Source organism: Pollicipes pollicipes, unplaced genomic scaffold (genome assembly GCF_011947565.3).
Source record: "Pollicipes pollicipes isolate AB1234 unplaced genomic scaffold, Ppol_2.1 Scaffold_7261;HRSCAF=8764_pilon_pilon_pilon, whole genome shotgun sequence".
NCBI lineage: Eukaryota > Metazoa > Arthropoda > Thecostraca > Pollicipedomorpha > Pollicipedidae > Pollicipes > Pollicipes pollicipes.
In genome coordinates, this window is record NW_023597054.1 from 35,521,211 (window position 1) to 35,548,369 (window position 27,159).

At 53.0% G+C, this 27,159-nt stretch overlaps 1 protein-coding gene across 1 annotated transcript; it reads left to right on the forward strand.

Moving 5' to 3' along the window:
• Positions 1 to 9,935: 9,935 nt before the first annotated feature.
• LOC119112614 (transcription factor LBX1) lies at positions 9,936 to 26,776 on the forward strand. The gene is made up of 2 exons (XM_037236833.1): positions 9,936 to 10,171; positions 25,694 to 26,776. The coding sequence occupies exons 1-2, from the start codon at positions 10,129 to 10,131 to the stop codon at positions 26,044 to 26,046; spliced, it is 396 nt and encodes a 131-aa protein (XP_037092728.1). The 5' UTR covers positions 9,936 to 10,128; the 3' UTR covers positions 26,047 to 26,776.
• The last annotated feature ends 383 nt before the right edge of the window (positions 26,777 to 27,159 follow it).

The following is a 27,159-nucleotide window of genomic DNA, read 5'->3' on the forward strand; positions in this document are numbered from 1 at the left end:
GGGAACCAGGATCCAGGGTCTGGTGTTGTCAGAAAATCCAGTGAGAACCGAGATCCAGGGTCTTTTTTGTCGAAAGAATCGGTGGGAACCAGGATCCAGAGTCTTGTGTTGTCGAAAGAACCAGTGGGAACCAGGATCCAGCGTTTTGTTTTGTTAAAAGAACCAGTGAGAACCAGGATCCAGCATTTTGTTTTGTCGAAAGAACTACTGGGATCCAGGAACCAATATTAGGAACCAGGCACATGTCTGACGACCGGGGAGGCGAACAGGGGCGTCAGCTTCGCAGTGAGGCGTCAAGGACTACTGCAGCTTTTGACTAGCACCTGTGTTTTGAGGGTCACTGGTAGGGGACACGCTCCGCAAAACAAAATAAAGCAAAGGCTTCGATGAGTGCGTTCGATAAGTGATTTAATCTCCCAACGCCTCGCAGCCATGGTAAGACCTAGATGCCCGACACGTTAGAAACCAGTTACGGCTTAAAATATATTATATATATCGCTGGTTGCTCCATTAGTCATTCGAATAAATACGTTGGTTTTGTAACCGAGAGCGAGCGACCGGCTTTGGAAAACCGGACACTATATTCAATTCGGGTCTCGCGAATGATCTGGTGGGTATCAGCCAAAATTTGAAAAAGAATGCGGCGTGAGGAGCCAATAGACGGTAAAAAGCAAAGATACCAAAGAAGGAAAATGAAGAGACACTGGTTGTAAAAAAGCAATAACCATAAGTCTCCTCGTTGATATAAAATTTGGCCAAAAATAGGGCAGCAGAAGAAGTCTCTGAAAAAACGTCCCAACTTTTGTTCTGCTAGATCGCAAAACACCTGCGTAGAGCCCTAATTCTTTTGATGAGTTGGCATCACAATTTCACGTATTTAAGACGTCCATGCCCGCATGAACCCAGATGACGAATTGCATACCTTTAAGCACATCGTCTATGCATGAAGCTTCCTGATAATTGGAACGGTTCAAACCTCCAACGTTTCTGAGCCTTACATGGTGCCTATCTCTGTTGTATCGTAAGAATGAACCTCACATCCTGAAAAGTATGCATAATTTTAATTTTAAAGGAATCGCTTACTGACTCAAACAATGCGAAGCAGCGAAAGCACTGCCGCTTTTGCATTTGTTGTTTTGACACACTGCGCTGAGAGGCTTCGACCCGGACGATTTATGGCGATGCTGATACGTTACTGTGGCATTATGAGTTGGAAGATCGCGTTCTGGAAATATGTGAGCTCAGGTGTACACATAGGGTATCGGTCGATCAAAAAGGTCAGGAGATTAAGGAAGCATTGACAATATTGGCAAAACTCAACGTTAAGTGTTGTGCTCATAGTCACGAGCAGACAAGTGTCTGGTTCCAAGTTTTGGTTCCTGGTTCCTATTGACTCCTTCGATTAAAAAAACCCTGAATCCTGGTTTCCACTGTTTCTTTTGACAGAGTGAAATCCTGAATCTTGGTTTCTGCTGGATCTTCCGACAAACCAAGATCCTGAACGCTGGTTCTCACTGGTTCGTTCGACAAAAAAGACTCCGGATCCTGGTTCCCGCTAGTTCCTTTGAAATAGCCAAACCCTAGATTCTGGGTCCCTCCGGTTCTTTAGCAGACCATGTGCCTCGTTCCTATTTCTCATTTGTTCTTTTGCGAACACTAGATCTTGAGCACTTGTTGTCAGTGACTTTTGATAAGAACAAAACGCTGTCTCGTAGTTCCCAGACACAAAGCCATGCAGGTTACACAGGACAAACCACACATTTTTGCTTTCACATTTATTTCAAGTCATACACCGAAGGCTAGTCAAGCACTGAACATGCCCTGATGCCACCAATGCCACTAACAAAGCTTAACAACTCTTTATAGATAATAAACCCACCGCTTAGAAATGAGCATAGGACAGCTCAAACTATCGCACAGGATAAACCACATACCATTACAACTATAAAGTTTAACTGTTAGTTGAAGATCATTGCTGCTGAACCTAGCACTTAAATGATCAACATATTTGCAATAACATAATGAAAGGCACACACTACAGACATGCCAGACAGTCAGCATGTCGTAATACCATCACTGCAAATGAGAAAGTTTTACTGATAGCTGAAGATGAACACCTAGCATTTACGAATGTGTACCTGATAGCTGAAACCATGTGCTCATCATTCCAGAATAGCAGGGGTGTCTACTATAAATGATGCACTGCACAACCACATGCGGGTCTTGCATTCTATCCCACAAGATTTCACGGCAATAAAAACGCTGTCAGAATTCCAACTATCCAACCATCAAGATCGCCCCAAAATGCTGTCCGAGTTGCAGCTTCAAGACTAGCAACAGTTTTCTTTGCGAAAAATTTTGTATTTTCTCTGACAGAGGTGTGGCGAATGAGGAGGCCAGAAGAAGCCAAGACGCCTGACTTTTGAAAAATTCAAAGTAGGTCGGCATAATTTATCTGTGCTGTGTTCATGTCCTACTTGAGTACGCAATGGGCTACATGATAACCAAGGCGTACTCGCAGGGATTCGATCCAACCAAAGCGTACTCGCAGGGATTCGATCTGAGGCGGGGAGGAGTCAATAAGTTTATGGCGGAGTTTTAGCTAGCAGTGACTGGCTACAGCGCTTTTGCATTCGTCATTTACGAAATCTGTCCAAATTCTTTGTTTTTTAGCGGGAATGTTCCACATTTAAAGACATTGACGTGAGGTTCAGTTATGATGGAATAGCCGCGCTCGTAACTATTGGTATGTCTTGAGGTGGGAAAGACTGCTCTAGACAACAAACTTTCTCACGTGGTAAGCATGTTCCTCAATACATCATTGTTTGATTGCTCCATGGAACGCTTGTATGAGTTAATGGCCAGCTGATGTCCAGTTTTTTTTGGAAATCGCATTCGCGGACGTCGGACCTGAGCGGATGGACAATAATATTCTTGTTGACCTTGAACGCCGCCTGCCCTGTGGAGTGGCAGGATTTGGATGACGTTGTTATGGCGCCAGACACGCCTGAGTGGCCTTGAAAAAGTCTGCAAGGAAAGTTTGCGCATCTTCGCTAACGTGTAGCTTAGCAGATAGACGGCTTAAGGTCTCTACAAGATCGTCCTGTGAACTACGCAGAATGATCTTCAAAGGGGCAATTTCAGCTCAAACCCACATACAAATGTGGAACACTTCCTTTAAGTGGCGGCATGCATTGCGTCTTTGATAATGAAAAATAACCCATAACTCGCTAATTCATTAACAAATTACAGCACTGCCTGATCATTTATCTCAACTGTCATGGCCACTTACTAGAGCTTAGAAGGTAGGCGGGATGTATATTCCACCGGTGCAATTTTTACATCGACGCTAAGAGCGGATTGGCATTTACGGCACCGCGAAGTGGTGCTGGCTGGAGTCTGGTGGTGCAGCTGGAGGGGTGAGGGTAGAATCTGGTGGTGCAGATGGAAGGGTGAGGGTAGGATATCTGTTGTGCGTGCTGTTGTAACAGCTCATCTGTCCGGAGGGCATCCTCAAAGGTGTAAAAATATATGTCCAGTCTCATCTTTGAACAGTGCGAATTTATTTTGAAAGGCATTTGGAGCTACTATTTACAATGGTCGTTCTTGCACGTGGCGCGTGGTGCTATTTGCCAACGTCGTTCTTTTATGCAAATGTCTTTTGTTCTTTCACGGAAACTGCAACCCAGACTTTCGCTGTCCTTGCTCCCGAAATTTCGGGCGCGCAGGCGCAAACCTTTTGATGCAGTTTGTTTCACTAAACGATTCTGCAAACGTATGAATGATCTCAGGCGAAACATGTGGTAGCCGTGTTCGTTTTTTTAACTCACTTCGACCCACTCCACACACTAATTAGACCCCCATTTCTTTTCGGGCACGGGAGCCTCTTGAGTAGAACAGCAGGTGGGACGTTAGTGTTGCCGGTCAGGAGCTGAAGGGCCATTCCCGCTCTACCGCGTGGTGTCTTCCGGCTGTCATTCAGGCGACACGGGGCTGGGTCCCTGGTCGATCCGGAGGCCTTTAGAGGAATGCATCATATCTCATCGGCCCTCCTGACGCAGGGGCCTTCTGACCCGCGCACTTGGCCCGGATGGACGCAGGAACGCTCATTGACGCAGCAACGCCTCTGATCGCTGTAGGTGGTCCAGTAATCGGCGCATGGACTCCGATTCAGCTTAACGGGCCTATGCTGGAATTAGATTTGAGGGTCCACTGTTCGGTACTGGGGAGCCTTGACTGACACAGGATCCCTCCATTGTCTCAGTGCGAACATTCATGATAAGTTATAATGCTTGCATTCATTGTCGGAAGGCCCTGACCAACGCAAGAGGTCCTCTGTCAGTCGGAGTTCCCTCCCCACCCGGTTGAGCAAATTTTCTTCTGACAGACTCGAGACCACTTGTTGACACAGAACGCCTTGTTAGGCACTGGGCCACTGACCAATACAGGAGCCCCGCATTGCTGCAGGGGTCCCAATCAGTGCAGATCGCGGGTCCGGCCTAGTCCCTGCTTGGGAATGGGCCTCAAGAGATCAGACAGACACGGAGCCGACTGCTCAGTGTTGGTGATCCCTGGCCGAAATGGAGGAACGCTCTGTCTCAGGGGCCCCCAATCAGTATCAGAGACTCTTAATTGACATTTGAGATCACTGTCTTACAGGCAGTGATCTGCCTTACAGGCAGAGATGGCACAGGCACCTTCTAAATGCAACCTACAGCCAGCGTTTCAGATTCTTCAGTATTACAATCGGGCCCTTTCTCTTTGGTCCCAAGGCCCTTCGGTCCCTTTTCGGACCTCCCTAAACAAAGCTCATGCCCATACTAATCGGAGATTGTGCGATACTGGTGATACCTGAACGGCACATAGGCCCATATCGACTCGGGGGTCCGCGATTGGTGCGAACGCGGTCTGCCATTTGAGTGTCCGTCCCGCAGCTCGGGGTCCGTGAATAAGACCAGATCAGCCGTTCGTGCCCTAAAGCTCTCCAGTCAGGCTATTAATTGTCGGTCCCGGTGGGCCCCCAGGCTTTTCGGGCCTCCTTCAACACTGCCTCTGGCCGAATCGGGCCCCTCGTCAACACAGGGCCCCTGTTAAGCGCTGTGGGGCCCTGACAGACGATGGGGCCCCGACCAATGCAAATCTATGGCTCCTACTTTGTCCCTGCTTGGGTGATGGGCCCTCAGGCCCATGCCGGCGCGGAGCCGCCTGTGCGCTGTTGGTGGTGTCTGACCGATACATAAACCCTTACCGACTCAGGGGGCCCCTGATCAGCGCGCAGGACCCTCTGAATAGCGTTGTAGTACCCAGCCCTGCGGGCCGAGCTTCAGTGGCTGGGCCCGGCCCCTGAATACGACCCCTGACCGGCCTTTCGGGCCCTTCGGGCGCTCAAATCGGGTCCTTAATCGTGGATTCAGAGTAGCCGAAGGGCCCCTTGGGGCCTAAGGGGCGGAGCACGTGCCCCTGTGCCCCCTGGTTGCGCTACTGGCCCCACCTCAGTTGCCCGTATCTTCTCAGTTTGAGCTGGTTGCAAGGCGCGAAAATGCCATCCTTGGTGCTAGCTTCCCATAATCACCCGCTTAGTCTTGCATGTGTACTCGAACAGGTCTGTAATATTTCGATAAAGCAGCGACACCAGTGATTTTGTCGAGGAATTGTCTCATTTTTTTGTTTGTCAGCTACGTAACTCTCTCCCGGCAAGGAATCATGCTGGAGCAGGCATGTGAAACAAAATGATAATTAAAAGGTGCACTCACGGTGAATGAGAGTTATGTGTATTAGCACACAAACGAACCATGATATCCAGCTATACTCCAGCAGGGTATATATGGTTTCTATTTCTCTCCAGTTGACGGGCCGGGCCGGGCTGGACCACTATGCCGCGTAAACGCACGTGCCCGGGCTGGGTCCTTGCTCGGTGTCCACGGGTCTGCGTCAGGCTCGGCTGGCGCTGGATGAGCACGTGGTAGGTAATGGTACCGTGCAAGATCCTCATGCATTTAGGATGTACATTGTCACTTCTCCATAAAACGGAATTAAACCGGCCGGCCGTGCAAGCCCCATACATAAACTGCTGCCAGGTGGGCAGCCGGTTGAGTGGCCACGTGTGCCGTAACAAAGGCGGTCGACTAGGGCAGCGAGGCAGCGAGCCGCCAGTTAGTCATCCGCAGAGATCACGGCCCGCACTGTCCTGATGGTCCCGACGACCGGCCCGCACTGCCTTGGTGGTCCCGCCGACCGGCCTGCACTGTCCTGATGGTCCCACCGACCGACCCACACTGTCCTCCCGACGACCGGCCTGCACTGCCTTGGTGGTCCCGCCGACCGGCCTGCACTGTCCTGATGGTCCCACCGACCGATCCGCACTGTCCTGATGGTCCCGACGACATTGTCCTGATGGTCTCACCGACCAGCCTGCACTGTCCTGATGGTCCCGCCGACCGGCCCGCACTATCCTGATGGTGTTGCCGACCGGCCCGCACTGTCATGATGGTCCCGCCGACGAGAAGTGCACTAATCTCATTTTTGAGGCTTGACCATCAGAAGATCATGCGATGAAAACCTGGATGGCGCATAGCTTACAGCTTTGGAAGGCTTCCATAACGCGTTTTTCCATTAATGAGACTTGTTTGTTCTTTGACGCGCTGGAAGATTATTGCACCAATAATCTTCATCGCTTTGACCCATCATAACATGTCACAGGTCAGATTGCTTTAGGGCCATTGATTGCTTTCTGTTCGAATTTTCCAAGAGCTATTCAAGGCCGTCCTCGGCGTTGTTTTAGCATGCCTAATTATTGAGGTGGGCGGAGGGGCTTACAGGGTGTACAATTGGTCCCAATAACATAATTGTGCCTGTCAGTGACAATTTGCATCACTTTAGATTCATATATATCAGATGCATTTTTGTTGCATGGATATTCAGACTTGTGTAAATTCGATAAGAGCGACGTATTTTCCGGGAGTCTCCCGGACTTTGTGGGGAACCGGAACAATTTCTTTCGGAAGCCTAGGTTCCCAGCTTTTGACCCGTGTCAGGGCCCTGCGCAATAACTGCATCATCTGATGCCCGGCTCCACCCGAACAAGTGGAGCTGGTCGCCGACGGAACCGTGCTCTGGCGCTGGGACGGGTGGAGCCGGCCACCGACGGAGGCACGGCACGGAGCCGTCCTCAGACCCGTGTTCTGGCGCTGGGACGAGTGGAGCCGGCCACCGACGGAGGCACGGCACGGAGCCGTCCTCAGACCCGTGCTCTGACGCTGGGACGGTTGGAGCGGGCCACCGACGGAGGCAGGCACGGAGCCGTCCTCAGACCCGTGCTCTGACGAGGGCATTCGCCGTCCCTCCTGCAGGACGGCCGAGCCCCTCCTGCGGTACGACTGGGTCCCTCCTGCGGTGTGGCCGGGTCCCTCTTGCGGTGCGGCTGAGTCCCTTCTGCGGTACAGCCGGGCCCCTCCTGCGGTACGGACGGGTCCCTCCTGCGGTGCGGGTGGGTCCCTCTTGTGGTATGGCCGGGTCCCCCCTGCGGCACGGCCGGGCCCCTCCTGCGGTGCAGTCGGGTCCCTCCTGCGGTACGGCCGGGCCTCTCCTGCCGTACGGCTGGGTCCCTCCTGCGGTACGGCTGGGTCCCTCCTGCGGTACGGCTGGGTCCCTGTTGTGGTATGGCCGGGCCCCTCCCGCGGTACGGCTGGGTCCATCCTGCGATACGGCCAAGCCCCTCCTGCGGTACGGCCGGGTCCCTCCTGCGGTACGGGTGGGTCCCTCTTGTGGTTTGGCCGGGTCCCTCCCGCGGTACGGTACGACTGGGTCCCTCCTGCGGTACGGTCGGACGCCTTCGGCCGACTGAAAGGCCTGCCGGCCGCTGATGGGCACTGACGGCGAGCGAAACATTGATATGGCTCTGCCCTCCTGAATAGGGAGGAGCGGTCGTGGTGATGCAGACTTGTAGTTCAACACCGTGAGGTTCCAGTTCTAGGAAGTCGTTTTCTTTGTCATGTCAAATGCAAACATTGGTTAGCTGGTAACTTTCTTGATACGGCAGCCTTAGTGCGGATGTGATACGATTAGATTGTCTCTGTGATGGAGCTTGAAGACCGCCGGTAGAAGACTGAAATGATTTCGCACATCACCGGGCTTTGTCTCTGTACGGTAATGGACACTGCAGTATGGTGAGATTGGAACATAACGACGGGCTTCGAAAGGATTCCATCCTGCTAACTCTGACGTTTATGATTTATGTCATTTTGTGTGTACAGTGATGGCACCAAATGATTGTCTTAACTACATGACAAGACACCAGTTGCGAATGATCGCGCGCGTACCCTGAAACTCAAGTTAAAGAACAGCGCAAACGAAAGAAAGACCAAAGTCAGGCCTTTTGAGGGAATTGGTCGAAGGATTGGAAGTCGAAAACATAGACAAATAATGTGAAAATGTAACTGAAGTTTCTGGGATGCCTTTCACACCACCCTTCTGAAATTAGCCTGTGAACTCTTCGAGGGACACATTATCTTTTCACCACAGACCGTTATTGGATTTCTTCGATGTTGCGATAGCACACCCGATGGTAAAGCCCGGCGAGACACATTTTCGTCCTTACTATTGATTAATTGGGTGATTCAGTCTCTTGAGTCGATTCCTGGCGTTGAATCTTGTAACCAACGTCATTTTGACATTTTTAGCGCGGATCTGCAGCGGCGGAGAGGAGGTCATCATTTGGAGCCTCAAATATATTTTCAATGCAACTCCTATGCGAAAAATGTCTGAATTTGTACACTGCAGCGAAATCCCTGCCAATGCGACTTGATTGTCGTTCTCTAATGTGACCGTCATTCAGTCCGTGACATGACACGGCTTCCAGTGAATTGCAAAATGCCTATTTTAATGAAGCGCAGAGGGCCGGCCGCGAAGCCATCTGCGCTCGTGTTTGTCGCCGCCCGTCTGTGCGGGCATTCAGAGGATGGCGTGCTCCAGCGGGGCACAAAGGGCCGTCGGGCGTGCGGCCGCAGACTGCGGTGGGTCGCGGCCGCCGCCGCAGCTGTCCTGTGACGAACGCGACCGGCGGCCGCCGCCCGGCCGCCATAATACCGCTCTAATGAAGTCCGCGCAGCTCAAGCCCCGCCGGCCATTGAGCCCTGGTTAGAGATGGTCATCAGCGCTTTGTCGGCGGCGCTGACACATGTGGAGGAGCGGGCATTGTGCGGGCGCAGCGCGCGGTCGTCCGGCCCGGCCATTAGGCTGGGAGCGCGCGCGCGCCGCCGCCGTCACCGCCGCCGCCGCCGCCGCCGCGCCGCCGCCCGGCCGGCACCTGACTCTGCCATTTTGGACGGCTCCGATTGGCCGCAGCCCAGCGGCGGCGCCGCGCGCGCTGATTGGTCGAGCGCCGCGCCTACCCGGGCCGTGACCAATCCCACTCAATACGGCCACTAATGAGCTGGCGGAAAGGCGTGATTTAGCGGCGCCGGGGACGGAGGGCTGGTTAGCTGGCCGGATTTATGTCGGCGGGCGCAACTAGAACTGGTTCGGCCGGTCGGGCGGGTGGCTGTGCCGCACGCTGCTCCGCGCGTCTGCTGCTCGGTCGCCATGCCGGCCGCCGCGCGTTGCTAGAGCATGGACGTTGGCGAGTGCCGCTCGCCCAGCCCATCCGCCGACGGTCCGTGCAGCCGCAGTGACAGTGAGATCAGTGTGGGCTCGGCGCCGCCGGCCGACATGGCGCCGCGCAGTGACATGACGCCGTCAACGCCGGCCAGTCCGGCCCAGCCGCCGTCGCCGGGCTCGCCGGCGGCGCCGCGCGGCCCGCCGCCGCCCGGCCGCACCGACACGCCCGGCTCGGCCGACCTCAACGGCTACGAGTCGAGCGAGGCCGAGGACTACTTCGGGCCGCTGCGGCGGCTCGGCCCGGCCGCGGCCGAGACGGCGGCCGGCCGCCGCGCCGGCGACGGGCTCAAGTCGTTCTCGGTGCACGACATTCTGAACCATCGCAGCTCGCGGCGCAAGTGCGCCGTGCCGACGCGTATCGTGCGGCCGTGGGACTGTGACGAGCGGCCGGCGCCGGCGCCGCCGCGCGCCGACAAGCCCGACCGGAAGCGCACCGCCAACGACAATAACAACCCGCTCGACGAGCTCTTCAAGATGACCAACAAGACGCTGCAGGACTTCAAAGACGAGAAGCAAGGTGAGAACGGCGCTCCGGCCCGTGGCACCGCGACGCCGGCCTGCCAAGAGGCGGACCGGCGGCGCTGTCGCATGGCCCGCGCACGTCTGATTTGAAGAAGCCGCGTTTGATGTCCAGCAGAGTAGGACGGTTGGCTTAGATGCGACGTGGGTGGTGTGCGACAGACGTTTTCCCGTTAAATGTAACTGATCGCTAGATGTGCATATGCCGGCTGTCGCTGGAAAGTAATGCACAGTGCAATTGTTAAGTGACGTGTGGGACGCCGGTCCAAGTTCGCACAACTTTTTCAACAGCAGAGCCAGCTGACCAAGTGCACGAACCAGAAATGCAATGTTTCGCGCTGCGACACTGCCGCCGGTACCGTGTCGGCACCAGTGGTGCTGGAGCTTTGCGACACTCACATGTACCGGCGCGCTGCACCAGGATGTGTTTGTCCGGACTGAACACGCCAAGCTGAAGGCCGGTGCCATCGTCGATATCCAGAAGGTCTTACCTGCTCCAGGCCAATACCAAGGTGCCTGCATATTGGGCCTGGTGTTGACATAGGCGGCACCCACCACAACCGCAGCGGACAACGACTATATCTAATTTCTATGTACCTTTTTATAAAAAGTGAATGGAACGTGAAAAGTTTAGCCGCTAATCGACCGTTTGAGCGAGCGTATTCGACCGTATTGTCGAAACAAATGACCAGACGTTGCAGAAATGAAGCAAGAAAAGGACCTGGTCATGCCTGCTCGCCTTTCGTGAAAGCGTAGCATTCGTGCTTGTGCTGATGCTTGGGAGGAATTTGCCTTACAATCGATGTAGAGGCCTTGCAATGCATACCCAATAGCTGGAAGGTTTCTACGTGTCAGGAAAATCGCTCGAACACTTCGATACATTTTAGCATTCTGATGCAGTTCGATGCGTCCAGTTTCTCTGGGGAGCACGCCAACCGCACATGCATCAGGAAAAGGATAATCCCCATACAAGAGACACTTGAGGTCACAGGTAGCCGGTAGTTTTTACCACTGTAGGTCACTCCTGACAGAAAGATCAAAACCAGGTGATGAGTTTTCACTGAACTGCGCCTCCCCACCTTAGGAAACCGTGGTCGCACCCCTGCCTGAGATTATCATGACATGAGTCAAGTCAGTCCCAGGGTGTATTCACATCCTTGCTGCTTATATGTGTACCAAATGAGCATTATACGCAACCGTGTCATTGTAAAAATAGATGCCTTACATATTCAGGCTTTTACGGAGCCCATAAAACGAGTTATCTCCTTAACTGTTGTCGCCGGAGACACTTTAGGTCAGATAAAAATCTTGAAATTGAGCCTTATCGCCTCAATTCAGGATCCGAACAAACTGAAAATTGCGTTAAGTCTGAATCACTGGGGGTCCGAGTCCGAGTCAATGTCATACCCTGTGAGTCAGCGTTGAAACTGACTCTGCAGAAACGGAAGTGATAGCAAGTCCGATCGTATGTGGACGGGAGAAAACTAATTTATGCCACTTTGAGTACAAGCCTTCCTTACGCGTGGGGCAGGTATGACCAGATAAGAATGTGTCAACACTCCGGTCCGCCTGTACCCGGAGGCATAGCTGTTGTTGGCCGTAGTATGGCCAAAGGTGACGTGTGGCATAGCATGGCTGCGACGGACCGACTGTTGTCCCCGGCCGCCACGTGCAGTTACACAGAGGACTCCTGGTGGCTGAGAACCGAAGTGTGACGGTCCTCACCGGCTGCTCGGGACGGAGGGCCGGTCCTCACCGGCTGCTCGGGACGAAAGACCGGTCCTCGTCGGCTGCTCGGGACGGAGGACCGGTCCTCACCGGCTGCTCAGAGATGGAAGACCGGTCCTCACCGGCGGCTCGGGACGAAAAGCCGGTCCTCGTCGGCTGCTCGGGACAGAAGACCGGTCCTCACCGGGTGCTCGGGACGGAAGACCGGTCCTCATCGGCTACTCGGAGACGGAAAGCCGGTCCTCGTCGGCTGTTCGGAGACGGAGGCCGGTCCTCATCGGCTGCTCGGAGACGGAAGATCCGTCCTCGTTGGTTGCTCGGAGACGGAGGGCCGGTTCTCACCGGCTGCTCGGGGACGGAGGGCCGGTCCTTACCAGCTGCTCGGGAGGGAAGGCCGGTCCTCACCGGCTGCTCGGAGATGGAAGACCGGTCCTCACCTGCTACTCGGAGACGGAAAGCCGGTCCTCGTCGGCTGTTCGGAGACGGAGGCCGGTCCTCATCGGCTTCTCGGAGTCGGAGGACCCGTCCTCGCTGCCTGCTCGGAGACGGAGGGCCGGTCCTCATCGGCTGCTCGGGACGAAAAGCCGGTCCTCGTCGGCTGCTCGAGACAGAAGACCGGTCCTCACCGGCTGCTCGGGACGGAAGACCGGTCCTCATCGGCTGCTCGGAGACGGAAAGCCGGTCCTCGTCGGCTGTTCGGAGACGGAGGCCGGTCCTCATCGGCTGCTCGGAGACGGAAGATCCGTCCTCGTTGGTTGCTCGGAGACGGAGGGCCGGTCCTCACCGGCTGCTCGGGGACGGAGGGCCGGTCCTTACCGGCTGCTCGGGAGGGAAGGCCGGTCCTCACCGGCTGCTCGGAGATGGAAGACCGGTCCTCACCTGCTACTCGGAGACGGAGGACCGGTCCTCGTTGGCTGCTGGGAAATGGAGGGCCGGTACTCATCGGCTGCTCGGAAATGGTAGGCCGGTCCTTACCCCCTGCTCGGAAACTGAGGGGCAGTCCTCATCGGCTGCCCGGAAGCGGAAGGCCGGTCCTCATCCCTTGCTAGGAGACGGTGGGCCGATCCTCCCCGGCTGCTCGGAGACGGAAGGCCGGCTCCCTCCGAGGGAAAACACGGTGCAGCCACACTGTGGCCGGTGCGCCGGCCGGCTCCTTCCGACTTTTGGACCCCGGCGTGCGAGTGCGGTTCTATCGAGGTCGATCCATCGACTCCCCTGAACCTTCACTGATGAGCTCCTCACCCGGAAAGGCGTATAGTCGTGCATGCGCGTCAGCAGGGCTGCTCCCTAACGCTGGACGCCATCCGCTCCGATGCTCCCTCCACTTCCGACATGAGACGCTTCTGCCCGGGAACGAAATGCATCGCTGGCTCTTTCACTTGAGCCTGGGCAGATTTCGATAAGCAATGAGGAATCACTTTACTCTTGATCGGTAGCCACGATGAAACGCTCATGATCGACAGCGTGCGGCTCAGCGACAGAGGCAGCTCGCACGCTCGGACAACTTCACGCTTCTGTTAAGGTGGTTGGCCTTTGCACAACGGCATGTAATCTGAATAATATGCGTCTGCGGTAGTAGGCACGCAAGCCATTACCTATCAGGATGTGAGATGATGCCAGCCACCAAAAATATATCAAAGTCGTCAGTCACTGAGTGATGATACAGCCCTGTTGCCAGCTCGCGTCAGCAGGCTGCTGGCTCGGTGGCCCAGCAACAGCTTGTAATGCAGGATACAGCTGCATGCTCGTGTCCGGGTTTAAATCAGGGTTGTTCGCACTATGCTAGCGGGGCAAATGGTATTCCGCATTCGTCGAATGACATCCTGAAACCCCGGATCTGACCTTCAACAAAGGACGACATCTCTTGCTTGTCGTCCCCGACGCTGGTGGCAGACGGACGAGGACTTGTGTGTAGTGGAAGAGGGGCTCGAGCGGCATTACCCAGCCCGCACCCATATAGCAATCAGCCAGCGAGTTCGCCAGAGCCAGCGCGAGAACGACTGCGACTGACCAGCCGCGTCGCAGCCGCGTGCAGCCCGGAAGCCCGGCTCGCGAGAAGGCTGAGGACGATGTGATCAATCAAGTTGGAATGGCATCCACGGGCGCTGGGCTGAGAATGGTGCAAGCAATGGGCAATCTTACGATTATTTAACGTCGGATGTAAGTTCTATGGATGTTCAAGTGGCAATAGCTCACGCTGCTTGCGCTATGTAAACCTGCCGAGTTTGCACAACCGGTGGTAAGTCTCTGGCCCGCGGCCCGTTGGCGATGCACTTCCCCTGAGCGCGGTCGACCTGAGGGTGCAAGCAATTACCTCTTCCTAGCATGCAACATGAATTCAAGGCCATTCAGCCGTTTCGTATAGCAAAATAAATGGTATGCTCATCTGAGGTGGAAATTCCAGACGTGCCCAGAGAGGTGGCCCAGTACAGGGAACAGCCGGGGACCAGAACCCGCAAAGAAACATCATCTTACTGCTGCCTGTGAGGGAATCGCTTGCGCCATGTGCATTTCATGGCCAGAAACACGTTGCCATTTCTTAGAATCATCTTAAATGATGACCCTGCTCGTTCCAAATTAACAAGCCCCAGTTGAACAGAAAGGCTGAGGAGTAGCAATGCTCCATCAGGCAGCGGGCAGGCCGCGGTTAGACGTTCCAACTTCCGGGGAGTCATTCACATCGAGCACGAGGACCACATCTGTACGTCCAGCGTCCTCTTATCAAATGCACCATGGCTACAGCGCCGTGTTGAATGTCGCCGGGTCGTTAGACTAACTAGCACCAGCAATCGAAATGTTTGCGTGCAAATCCCGGTCTCCTGGGAACACGCCAGCGATCCTGTGCTGCTCACTAATATGAACTTAAATAGTGCCGCGCTATCTTCAGTTTAACGCTTAACGAGATGTTTGGCGTGCTCTTCCCACAAGGGAGAAGAAAACTCGCGTCCAAAGCTGGTGTCAGATGATTGCATATCTGCTGATGACAACCAGCGACAAACACAGGCGGGGATAATTAGTGCAACATCCTATTCCAGTAGCGCAGAAAAACTGCGTAGTGCATCTTGCCAGCATATCTAAATATTATGAAGACGTTTGATGCGTGGTTTCTGGTCTTACTCGCACGAATATACACTGCCATCTCACTGGTCACCCGTCTTAGATGTCAGGCCGGTCTTAATTGCCTGGTCCGCTTCGTTGCGGCATATAGCGCACAGGCAGCGGTGGCCCTGTTCGGCCGGGAAGATTCGTTAAACTTTCACACGTGCAACAATGTCGCGGCTCCTGTCCGTTTGACACGAGCGGCAGCACGCGGCAACGCTGGTCGCGTGGCGTCGGCTTAGCGGTCGGAACATCAGCTTTTTGTGCAGCATCAGTCTGGCAGATACCTTGGTGCCCATTCTACACTCGCGGCTGTGAAATCTATTCCTGCGTTTGAAAATTCAACGTGGTCGAGAGAACAGGTGAATACATTTCTTTTAGAGCTAAATGTGAATAGCTGCCTTTGCTGCACACTCTTTGCAATAGTCCCGAAAGGTTGCATCGTCTCTTCGCTTATGCAAGGTACGGCTCGCGCCAGTAACTTTAAATCACGGGCGTCGTTCCACGGAATAAATTGGGGTTTGAGCGGGACGAAATGCCTAAACATACCTCAAGCACACAAAAAGCGTGGTCCTCGCCGGATTTCACCTTCTGCCTTCTGAAAGTTGGGCGTTGGACCCCCCTCCCTACCCCAACTAAATAGAAGCTACACCTCTGCCTTGAGTGCATCGATTTATAGTACTGTGTCGTAAGTTTTTTTTTTTGCATTTTACATCTTTGTCGCCTATGGCCATGCACTGTCGGGTACGCAATACACAGCGCACACGTGATGTACAGTTGATTTAACAATACGAGTTAACTGGACGTTGCAAAGCACATGGATTGTCGTTTTTCGCAAACTAGGTGTAATATATTTCGCAAGTCTTCCATCCTGCCACCCTTGCCCGCCACGCACCCCTGGTAACGGAAATATTTAACTTCCAGCACACCATTCCGTCGCGTTTACGCATAGTTCACAATTGCCGTGCGGCCATAACCGACAAAATAACCCCATTGACTCAAAAAGTGAGCGCTTCCGTTTCTTTGCCTTTCCCCCATTACGCCGTGTTAACGATGCCCATTGGAAATCACTGTGTTCAGCTGCGCCTGGGCGGACCGATCGACTTCGCGGCGCTAACACCCGGTTCATTGCTTCCCGAAGCGTTCGGCTTGACCATTATACCGCGTCGCTTACCCGGTCCGACGCCTCCCCGCCGCTTCCGACTGCTCACCAGCTGGTAACAATTCGGCTCCATTACTAACAGAAACACACGGGCACCCGGTGATTAGGTGCGCGAGCTGACTCATTACGGGGTGCGGCGGGTGCGGGTGCGGTGGCCGCCGGTGCCCGCGTGTCCCGTGTTGTCCAGATGACGGGCCCGGCCCGGCACTGGAGCCGACACCCGATCTGACAGCGGACACGGCTCGTTAGACCCGGCGCGCTGCCCTCGGCTCCCGGTCCGGTTCCCAGTGGTGTCGGCCAGCTTCCTCCGGCCGGAGTCGACCCCGCCGGCAGCCGGCTGGCACTGCTCACTGGGGCTGTCCCGCCAACATCCAACGTCCCCCGACTGTTCGACAGTTCCTTAGATTATCCACAGCTCTTGTAACTGCCGGCCATTGGAATACTGTTGCTAGCACTTTCCACTGTTTTGTTGCGAGGGTGTGGTGTGGAGTGGAGTGGTAGGTCTGTGGCAACGGTAGTACGAACTCTCTAAGTAACGTCACGTCACTTTTCCATCGAAATTGCGATTATGTCAGATGCTCGCAGCCCGATATGTGTAAAAATCCTTCCCTCGTGCCATCTGTACCCTGAATCGCCTGAACACCATTCTAGTGTTTTGAAGGGTACCTATCCGCTTAATGGCTCAAAATTTCACCACATGTACGTTATGATGCAAAATTTACTGCTACGTGCACTGCTGCCTTCGCATATAATTAGTGATGGGAGCTAATGATATTTGCATGTAGCGAACCAAACAGTTACATCCTAAACATGGTCACCCCTCATTTGCTAATGCCTCCAAGTTGTGCGTATTAATGCACAACTTACAACACGACTTACTAAAGTTAGACTAACAAGTTCATATGTCATATGCTTCGCTTATTTCTCCAAGATACACACACCAGACATACTTTTAGAGTGCATTTACATCAGCCAATAATTTTCCCCCTTCTCATCTGCACGCATCTATCTTATTAAATGCGGTAGATAAATACTGCAAAGAATTCCGACATCGACCAACCATTTACAACCATTCACAATTTTTCCTTTTTCTTGGCATCTTGAAAATATGATGCACGTCTTTTCAAACATTACTTTGCCTTTCTATCTTGATTGGCCTTGCGAAAAGATCATTTAACATTTTTCAACATGGGTACCTACTTAACTTTCTCAATATACAACGACCGGAGCATAACTTCAACGGTACGGTCCGAACGGTACCGACATTGGCAGGCTTATAAACCTGTAGTCACTGGTCGCACTGTAATTAAATGGTTAGCAACTGTAGGACAATTTATCAGAGAATATACTTGCATTTTATAAACCATTTATTAACATGAATTTGAACAGGTATGATTTTACGGTAATTCGATAACTTTTACAGTAACTTACGGAATGGTTACGGCGACATAGCCAGACCCTGCGGTTTCTGCGGTTTTTCTATCTGCAGTCTTCTTAGAATCTGCTACCCAGATTATGCGGTGACTCTCCCATTCGATTAGAACACCCGAAGTAAAAAACCTGCACAACACGGATCGAAACTAGACCCAGATGTCGGCTGCTGGCGGTCGCAACGACACGGAATCAACATGATTGCACAGCAAAACGTACAAGCAAACTGAATGTAACATAACATGAGCGGGCCAGACGGACTCCAGCGCAAACCATGGATACATGGGTTCGGGCGTGTTTTAAGGTTGACGTCAGTTCCCGGTAAGCAAAGCAGATAAATACTTGTAACTGTGTGCTGCAGGCGAGTACACCGTCTGCAGATCACCATGTCAGTTGTGCTCTGTCCGGTGTGTGGGGACGCTAGTTATCGATGGAGGAGCGGCCCATCTCGCCTGTTAAAAGCCGGTCCCGGGTACAAATGACTGCATGCTAAGCCAAGATATCGAGTCATGATAATTTCGCAGGAGTCTAGCCAGTGAAGTGTGGCCAAGAGTCATCCGAAATATGCTGTTGGCCCGCAATACTGGTTCACGCCATTCAACATGCAAATCATTCCAAAAACGTTAATTTCCTCAACTGAGAAGGCCAGACCAGATGTAGTCAGCCAGTCCTCAAGCGGCTACGTTCGTGGATTGGCGTGAGCACGCCTCATTAGTGCACCTTTGTGCCTACTAAACTCTCATGAAAGTCGGGCATTTCATTACCCTCATCGTATCCCTTTGTGTGAGTTCATTACGGCGGCTCGGCTTGCCCGCTTGAGTGTTGGTGTCATTACGCGGTTACAGCTCTGTGTTGGTGTCATTACGCGGTTACAGCTTTCGTCCCTGTAAGCAACCCGCTCGCTCCACGCTGATGTGTTCTGCTTTAAGCTGCAAGCTCCTTGCTAGGTGCGCGCCCATGAAAAAGTGAAACGCAGCAAACTATTAATAGCGAGCCTTTTGCTGGGTTGTCGCGAGTTTAACTAAACAGAACATGGCACCTTCAGCCGCCCAAATCTTCTCACTCACTGAATTTTTCATTGCAAGTGCTTTCTGCATTCTTGAGCGTTTTTTTTCGCAGCAACCATCGCAATTGCTTACAAAATGCTGCTTTAGTTATTTTACGCTTGCACATCATTTTAATGAATCACGAAGCTCGAAGACAATTTGGAGCGTGAAAGCCTGAAAGCCTGTTGTTGTAAAGCGTGTAGCCAGAATGACAAGTACTGTACCTGTAAAAACAGCTGGACGATGAAATTTGTATTGCACCAAAGTACCACAGGCAGCTCTTTTATGGTGTTCTCTGTATTTACGTGGATACACCATGCAACAACACCAAATGGATATCATATGGTAGCTTTGAAATTATCCACATTTCCCTCTTACCACTATGCATGTTTCATTCTCACGACCATACCGCGCTATTTGTGCGATGCTACGTAAAAGCAAGGATGGCAATAATATCTCGTCCACGAGTGTTTGCCCTCCAGTGACATTGTCATTAAGCCATGCCACAAAAGCATGAGAAATTGCTACTTGCTGCAGAAAATTTTTAATGACGACAAAATAAAAAGCAAAAATATGGTGCAGAAACTCTGTCCACATTTTAAAGAGTCTGCTGGCTGCAACTTTCGATCCGTATGCAGTTTTTGCATTGACGTTATGTGATGAGATTAAATTGCTCCTACAGAACTGCATAAAGTTACAGATATCGCAATATATGGAAAAATCAGGCAAAATAACAGCCTTAATGAGGCACATGTTGAAAACTTATCAGAATCGCACTAAGGGAGAAACCAGCTGTATTAAGAGCCCTGTGGCCGTCGTCGTTAATTGCGCTTGCTTCAGATATAAATATACAAAGTCAGCGCCACCACTTTCTCCAGCCTTGATGACTAACGCGCGTTTGATACACCAATAACCGCGGGCTGTATTGAAAACTAAGTGAGACGTGGGCAATGAATTGCTCAGTTTTTCATTCATCTCATTGACCATTGATATTGATTGTTATTTGTAGCGCATGATTTGCGCGCGAAACAAAAAAGCTTGAGCGCAACACACCCTCGCAACAACAGCCGAGCGCATTGTGTAGCCGTGTTTGTCTTAAGGAACATCCTAACTGCTGCTCGATAAAATACGGTCAAGTTTTGAAAATTTCGGTGGTTATTTTTTAGTTTTTTTTTAGTGCGATGTTTACTTAAAACTGTACAATGTGTGTGGCCGGTTTACTGTCATGTGACGTACGCATGTGTTTGCTGTCACTGGTGCTCTTGCTGTGAAATTTAAAATAGGATTTTCATTATTGTAACATCAATCATGACAAAACTCATAATCAACATCATAATTGTCTGGCAGCACACTCTGGTTTTTGGTTTATCGTAAGCTTACAAATTACACATACACCTATTTTTAGTGCAATTTTTGGCCCGCAAAAGCTCGCCAGGTCTGGCCCATAACCCATCTAAAAGCCCGCGGGTTCTAGCGGGTCACACATTGGCGGGCTGGCGGGTTGAAAGGCTGCGTTTCTAGTGTAGAATGCTGGGATAAAGATGTTTACCTCCAGCCGTATTTGTCTCAGTCTACCCTGGCTCATACTGATATCTGGAATATGACACGGCCAGTAGACATGGGACGAGCACTCAGGAGAGAAGAAAGCCACATTCAGTTTACTTGACAGCTGAACACGAAGGTAAATTGTTTTCGGAGCTGTTGCGACCGTTGCTTTAGACTTACAATGTTGTTTTTATGGCTCATTCGCCTCCTGCACAACCTTCCGCAGTGGATTGCGTCATTTCATTACCCATTTATTGTCAGATTGCTTTATAGCGAAAACCCAAAATGGAACCCTCTTGTGGAATAGCGAGAACCCAAACTCCTGCTCCACATCGCTCCAGAATCCGCATTTGGCTGTCCGCGTGCATCAGATATCATCTAAATGTGATCAGTCTTGATGTCATACAAATCTTGCTATAATTCATGCCAGTCAAACATCAGCCGGGTATGATCAACAAACCATGGATGGGCCATTCGCCTTGAATGTCCTAACGTGCCCGACCGCTCACCCACACCCGCTGCGGTGGCCGCGCGGAAGCCCCATAATTCGTTCGCCTTTCTATCCGCATTTCTGTTTACACCGCCGTAGTAACTGGAATCAGCTTTCCTCTCCCATATATTACACAACGTCAAATCAATGCTTTGTTTTCTGCGCAGGCTCCAGCTCTTCTCTTAACGTCTTACTGCTCCACGTAGCTTCAGCTCATCCAACCGTCTCGGAAATCTCCTCTCTCCTCTCGTCGCTGTCTTCCGACACAATTCTAACCTTCCTGAATTCCAGGCGACGCCGGGTTCCAGGGGAAAGAACAAGCCGATCGCGCCGCCGGTCTCCAACTTCCTGCCCCCGATTAAACACCACTTCCCATGTCAGACGCCTCTCAAATAATTAACTCTGATTATTCTTCTCTCATTCGAAGCGAATGGGATCTCCTTGTCCCATCATCCACGAGAAATACTCGACCAAAGGAGAGTTATCCTGGACCCGCTTGCGACTAGGGCACAAGAAGCTCACGCAACTCATATATTTGAATTATGGGTCAAACATCCGCTGCTGCCACCTGCAACCACACATGCTGTGATATTTCTCACTTTCTTCTCCGCTGTCCTCTGTATAATCAGCAACTGGCAACCGCTAATCCGTGAAGGTGGTCACTAATCGGCTACCTCTGACGCTGATAGTACTCATCGGTGATTCACATCTTGATTTTATTGAGCCCCTCTCCGCTTTCTCACACGACACAGGACCAGATATATTCATTTAAATACCTGATATGGGGTTTCCTGTGCAATTTGGCGGCAACGCGCAGATTTCCCCTCTTGCATAGGCGTCGGTGTCTCAGACACCACAAGGTCTACGGGTCCAGCCAAGCCTGCGCCGACACTGGGCCGGCTCCTTCGTTTCCTTTGGATGCGGCAGGTCCGTTGAGCCAAGGTCTCCCTCTGCTGCAATCAGGCTATCGCCGAGCCGAGTGGTAGTGGCAGTGACTGGGACCTGTCATCCCCTCGTCTCTATTGTTTTTCATCGAACATTCCGTCCATGTGTTTATACTATGTGTTGCTGAGTGCCGTGTTTGTGTGTTTTGCGTGTGTCATGAACTCGTCCCTCCTGCTTTGCACCGGATTTAAGAAGCCAGAAAACGCAATTCTTTGCTCGTGCAGCGGATAGCATCAGCCGGCATGAAGTTTATTTTTACCTGGCAAATTGCCAGTTAACTTGCCCTGAGTCCTCTTTAGGCCAAGGTAGAAAGAAAATATTTATATCAGCTTGGCAAACACCAACTTTGCATACTAAAAAATCGGCACAGCGCTATCGAAACCCGGGATCTCGTCTCGTCTCTCATTCGTCTTTCTCGGGATATTTTAGGACAAATGGCAGATCTTGTACCATCAAACCACGTCAATTGCATGGAACACGTGATGCAAGCAGTCACGCAAGAGGAAGATCCTAACCAGACTGTTCGACAGCTGACCTCGAAATAAATCCCTGCTGCGGCTCGCCCACTCTAGCTGCTTGACGCCTCCGATGCTGTTATTTTTGCATGGTATGTTTAACTTAATCGTGTCTCATTACCAGTTTTTAACGACATCCGCTAATATGACTATATTGTTTCCACAAGTCATTTAGCTTAGCTCATGTAGGATGATCTGCTTATCTTACTATGCAGAAAGAATAGGATAGGTACACATCATGACATGTACTGAATAGATGTACATGCATTCAGTCTGCTCTTAGCTTTAAGAATAGATAGCGATGTCAAACTAATTGCACAACGCAGAAGACTTAACCGATCAACAAATTACCCAGCCAGCTCAACACTGTTCAACACACATAAGGATGTCATCAATCGACCAGGAAGTCAGCAACGCTGCCTTAAAAGCACGGTCTCGATGCAGGTCTCTGGGGCCCGAACTATGATAGATTGTGCCATCAAAATGGCGTGGAGGGCTGCCAACATATACTTCAACCAGTACGTACTCAACGTAGTCGTCTTTAGCCGTCATGGTTTATTCGCAGCCACTGTAAATGTTGACCAATTCTAATCCTCCGATTTGCCGTGTGAAAAGAAGCGGAACTCGGCATGAGATGAGCTGATTCGTCAAACCCCGGACCCTTCGACAATATTTGGGGGTAATGCGCCAGCTCTGTCACCCGCCCAGGAGGGAGTTCGCAACGTGGACTTGGTATATCGCTATGTAAGCCACATACATGCTTGCTACATACCCTATATGTTTGGAACATTTGCCTCTGATAGGTGATTTCATTTCAAGTGATCCCTCAGTTTTTCATTTGAAGCCAACGTGTAAGTGCAGTTATGTATTCGCTTTTCATTTTGTTTACAGAAAGGAACATGCTATTTAGTTACAAACTGACCTATACTATTTGCACCGCTTTGACAGCAGATCGGTGCCCGTCCGTCAGGTCCGGCCGGCTGGCAACGATTATTGCGTCGACGAATGCTCTTAGATTAATAACTTAATACCAGACTTCTGGCGATTTTAGCGGTCCGTTGGTGAACCTATCCTCCACTCAAAGGTACGGACTCCGCTCATCGCCCCGGCGCGTTGAATGAAAGCGTCCCACTCCCGTCTCCAATTCAGCCGTTTCTTGCCTGACGCGAGCTCCAGTGGCCAGCGAGCCCCCGACTGCAGCCAGTTACACCTCGCGATAGATGACCTCATCAGCTCCAATCGCGCCGGGCCGGCCGAGCGGCGCTAACAGACCTCATGGGATCACACAAAGCCGCGCGCCGTCACCCCTTCTGCCGGGTCGGCCCCTCCACACGCCTCCACTGAGTAAGTCACCAGCCGGGTGTCACTTACTAATGGTCGGCGCGGGAGGCGACCCGGGCGCATTGTCGGCCGAGGCGGCGTCATCTCGGCCCGGCGGGGCGCCCGGCCCTGGCCCGGCCCCCACAAAGGGCGCTGATTACCACATAAAACTAATCGGCCCTGGCTGTATTCAAATGCGGCCGGCGACGCGCCTTATAAACCGCGATTTGTCACCATCCGTTTGAGTCGGCGACCGCAGACGTGCGCGGCGAAGCAGGCCCGGACCGTGAACCAGGACGGGGCGGCGAGGCCGCGGAGATCGCGTCGCGACGGAGTCGAGTGGCCAGCAAATGACACAGCGGTACGACGTTAGCGTTTTGAATCGGAGAGGAGGAACAGACAGCCTCTTGCTACCTCGAGACATTGAATTACTGACGCTTACTTCGCATTCAGAAATGGGTTCTCACCTGCACGTCGCATCTGCCAGCATGCAGGTGGTGCATGCTGACTTACTGATGAAGCATGCAGCTGGTGCATGCTGGCTTACTGATGAAGCTATTTGCTGTCGGCCCGTTTTCCGTCAGTCCGACCGTTCTGACAATCCGCTTTCTCATCTGTGCTGCTACCGCTACAGTGCCGAAACTAGCTTTCCCAATGATAACGCTGCGCACTTGGCGGAAGCGCTTAGCGGAATCACAAGACGCCCGAAAGTGAGACCTCATTTTCCCGCTACACGACTGTGAACGTGCACGTATGTGGCCCTGTTAAGGCAAATCGTAGCCATACAACGTGACTCGTTCACTTCCAGTGATAGGCGACATACCTGTTCAAATGATCTTGCGGCGGTCGACCGCTGGGCATCTGGGGGCCTGCATGGGGGGAATGCCACGTGGTGCTCGCCTGGAGGAATGTTCTCCGTCCAAGATCTCGTGGCACGGGATGACTCACCGGTCCTCCCGCCATCCGAAACGGGGGCTGCCCGACGCCCCGGCGGGTTACGTCAGAGGCAGTGCAGCGGAAGCCCACGCCGGGCCTGCATGCCACGCTCACAGACCGGGAGGCCGGCCGGCTCCTGGAGCGGGCGCTGTCCGCAGCGATGGGCGGACTTGTGCTGGACCTTGTCCCAGTGGAATCGGCTCAGAGAGAAGCTGGTATATTGTTAAGATACGTTCCTAATTAAATTTCCATTTAAGTAGACACTTTAACGATTGGGTTAAGTCAACTCAGACTCCGAGTCCCAATAAATTGAAAGGAGCCCACTCCGTCCCGACTCGTCGAGAAGGTGTCCGCTTCCAGAGCCGGATACACCCGGTGTTCGATCTTGAGTCTGAACGTGAGGTACAGAACTGATTACAATACGCGGAGCATATCTCCAATAAAAAACCTGCGTCCGGTCCCCGGTCGCACGCGTCTGGACTCGAAGCAGGCACCAAAGCTGTTGCGCAAATACGAGGCTGCCGTGCACGTCCCGCTGATACGTGTCGCCGGAAGCGCCGAGTTCCGATGGTCGGACCGGCTCGGGGAGCGACGCTGGGCGGGCGGCCGGCGCTGCATCCGCTCCGTCGCACCCGGGCCGGGTGGCGACACTGCTCGCGCCCCAGCCGTCCGCCCACCGTGACAAATGCATTGTATATCACGTCATAATTGCCGCCGGTAAACAGAGGCGGCGCGCCTGGCCGTTTGGCCTGGACGGCCGGTCCTCCGGCCTGGACGGCCCAGCCTTCTGCCCGCTCGCATTCTAAACATATTTAGCGAGATGGATCGCGATCGTAGCGCGACGCGCTGCGACCCCGGCTGTGATCTTGTCTGCGTCCGGTAGCGGCGCGCCCTGGCCGGCTCTGAAAATAAACGTCCGGAGCCGACGGACCGTCGCGATGTTGAACGCTGTTGACACGGGTCAATGGCAGGGGCCGCCTTGTCGCCCGCGGCTTAGCACGGCAATCGAGGCCGATCCAATGGCGGGAGCTCAAAGTTTGTTTCCCTGTGTGAAACGGAGACTCATGATGCTGCCCCCAAAGGTGACAGTGGTCATAACATGCTGATGCACTCGCGATAGTTGGCAGCGCCACGGTCTGCAGACCTGGCAACTTTCGAGGGAGACATGGTCGCTTGATCGAGTTTCAGGTGTCACCGCCTGCACCAAGAAGTGGCGGCGCTGTGCTGCCCGCCCCACCCTCGAGTGCCGCGTCGCGCCTGATGGCCACCAGCAGAGCTCTAACCCACGTTCACCCTCCGGCAGGCGACAACGTCAACATGTTCGCCGCCCGGCCGCCCGTGAAGAAGAAGCGCAAGTCGCGCACGGCCTTCACCAACCACCAGATCTTCGAGCTGGAAAAGCGGTTCCTGTACCAGAAGTACCTGTCACCGGCCGACCGAGACGAGATCGCCCAGTCGCTCGGCCTCTCCAACGCCCAGGTCATCACCTGGTTCCAGAACCGGCGGGCGAAGCTGAAACGCGACATGGAGGAGCTGAAGCGCGACATGGAGAACACGCGCGCCGGCCCGGCGCTGCAGCACCAGAAGCTGCTCATGACCAGCCTCGGCATCCCGATCAAGCTGGACGAGCCGCAGGACCTCAGCGGTAAGATGTGACGCTCCGAGGCTCACCGCGCCGCGCGGCGGTGAGACGGTCAGGTGTGAGAGCTGGATCGCGGCTCCGGCAGCAGTCAGTGGCGCGCAAGAGCGGCCGACTTGTTTTTGTTGAAAGCTTTAAATGAGTTCACGGCGCTGGCGCGTTTTTGTCGCATTGATTCGGTTCACGCCGTGCGCCATGCGACTCCGCGCACGTGACGACCACATGCGATCTGACTATGTGTGTGCGTGTGTGCGTACGTCGGTCGCCGCGTGCGCCGCAGGTGTGCGTGCGGGTGCGTTGTCGTATGTGCGGCTTGAGTTCCTAGATTTTTTCATGCAAGTTTCTGTCCGGATCGAGCAGATTATGACCATTTTGAAGCCGGCCGCCGTGCGCTGCGCCCGTATCCCAGTGCAGACGCGGGCTCTGTCCGGCCCGTCTCGCAGCGCGACCTCCGTTTGGGAGTCCCCAAGAGCCAAAGACCCTTCACTATCCCCACTGTCTTCCCATGCCTTTGAGTGACGTTTCGATGTTCGATGTTGCTCTGCCAAGTAGAAGTTACTAGCCAATGTGATAATACGATAGTATACCGTGGCGGTCTTATGAGTTGCGTCGGTGCTCGTGGTTCATAAGTGTTTCGTCGTCAGGCTGGCCACTCTCCTGCTGTCGACCCCCGGAAGTGTGCACCTTCTTCTGACGCTCACCTGTGTTACAAATATGCTGTAAATAAATGTTATTTATGTGATGTAATACAGACTTTGGATGCGACGGCGATACCAAAGCCGTCCCTTATGCAAATCGATCAAGCCTTTGCAGAGAGAGACGCTTCTATAAGCGCTTTGACGTGGAACTGAACAACGGTAATTACCACGCACGGTCAATAATGGAGCTTCGCGTCTCAATAGGGATGTCTTATCGCCTTGATGCATGTTTCGTCTCCCCAATACGAGACTGAAATCACCAGATACGCTGCAATGAAGTCGAAGAATTAAATGAATCCTTCAAATTTGGGTAAAATCTGGTCTCGGCTTCCCAATCGAATTTCGCGGAGCTTCTCTCCTGCCCGTGATGCCTGCAGACAGCGGTGCGGTCTGTCCGAGGGAGGAGCTCCCTCTGAGGCCTGGTCTGGTGTC

Excerpts from the sequence above, each read along its gene's own strand:
- LOC119112614 (XM_037236833.1), top strand. The coding sequence starts at position 10,129 with ATGACCAACAAGACGCTGCAGGACTTCAAAGACGAGAAGCAAG. Across the intron at positions 10,172-25,693 it reads CTTCAAAGACGAGAAGCAAG|GCGACAACGTCAACATGTTC; the intron begins GTGAGAACGGCG and ends ACCCTCCGGCAG.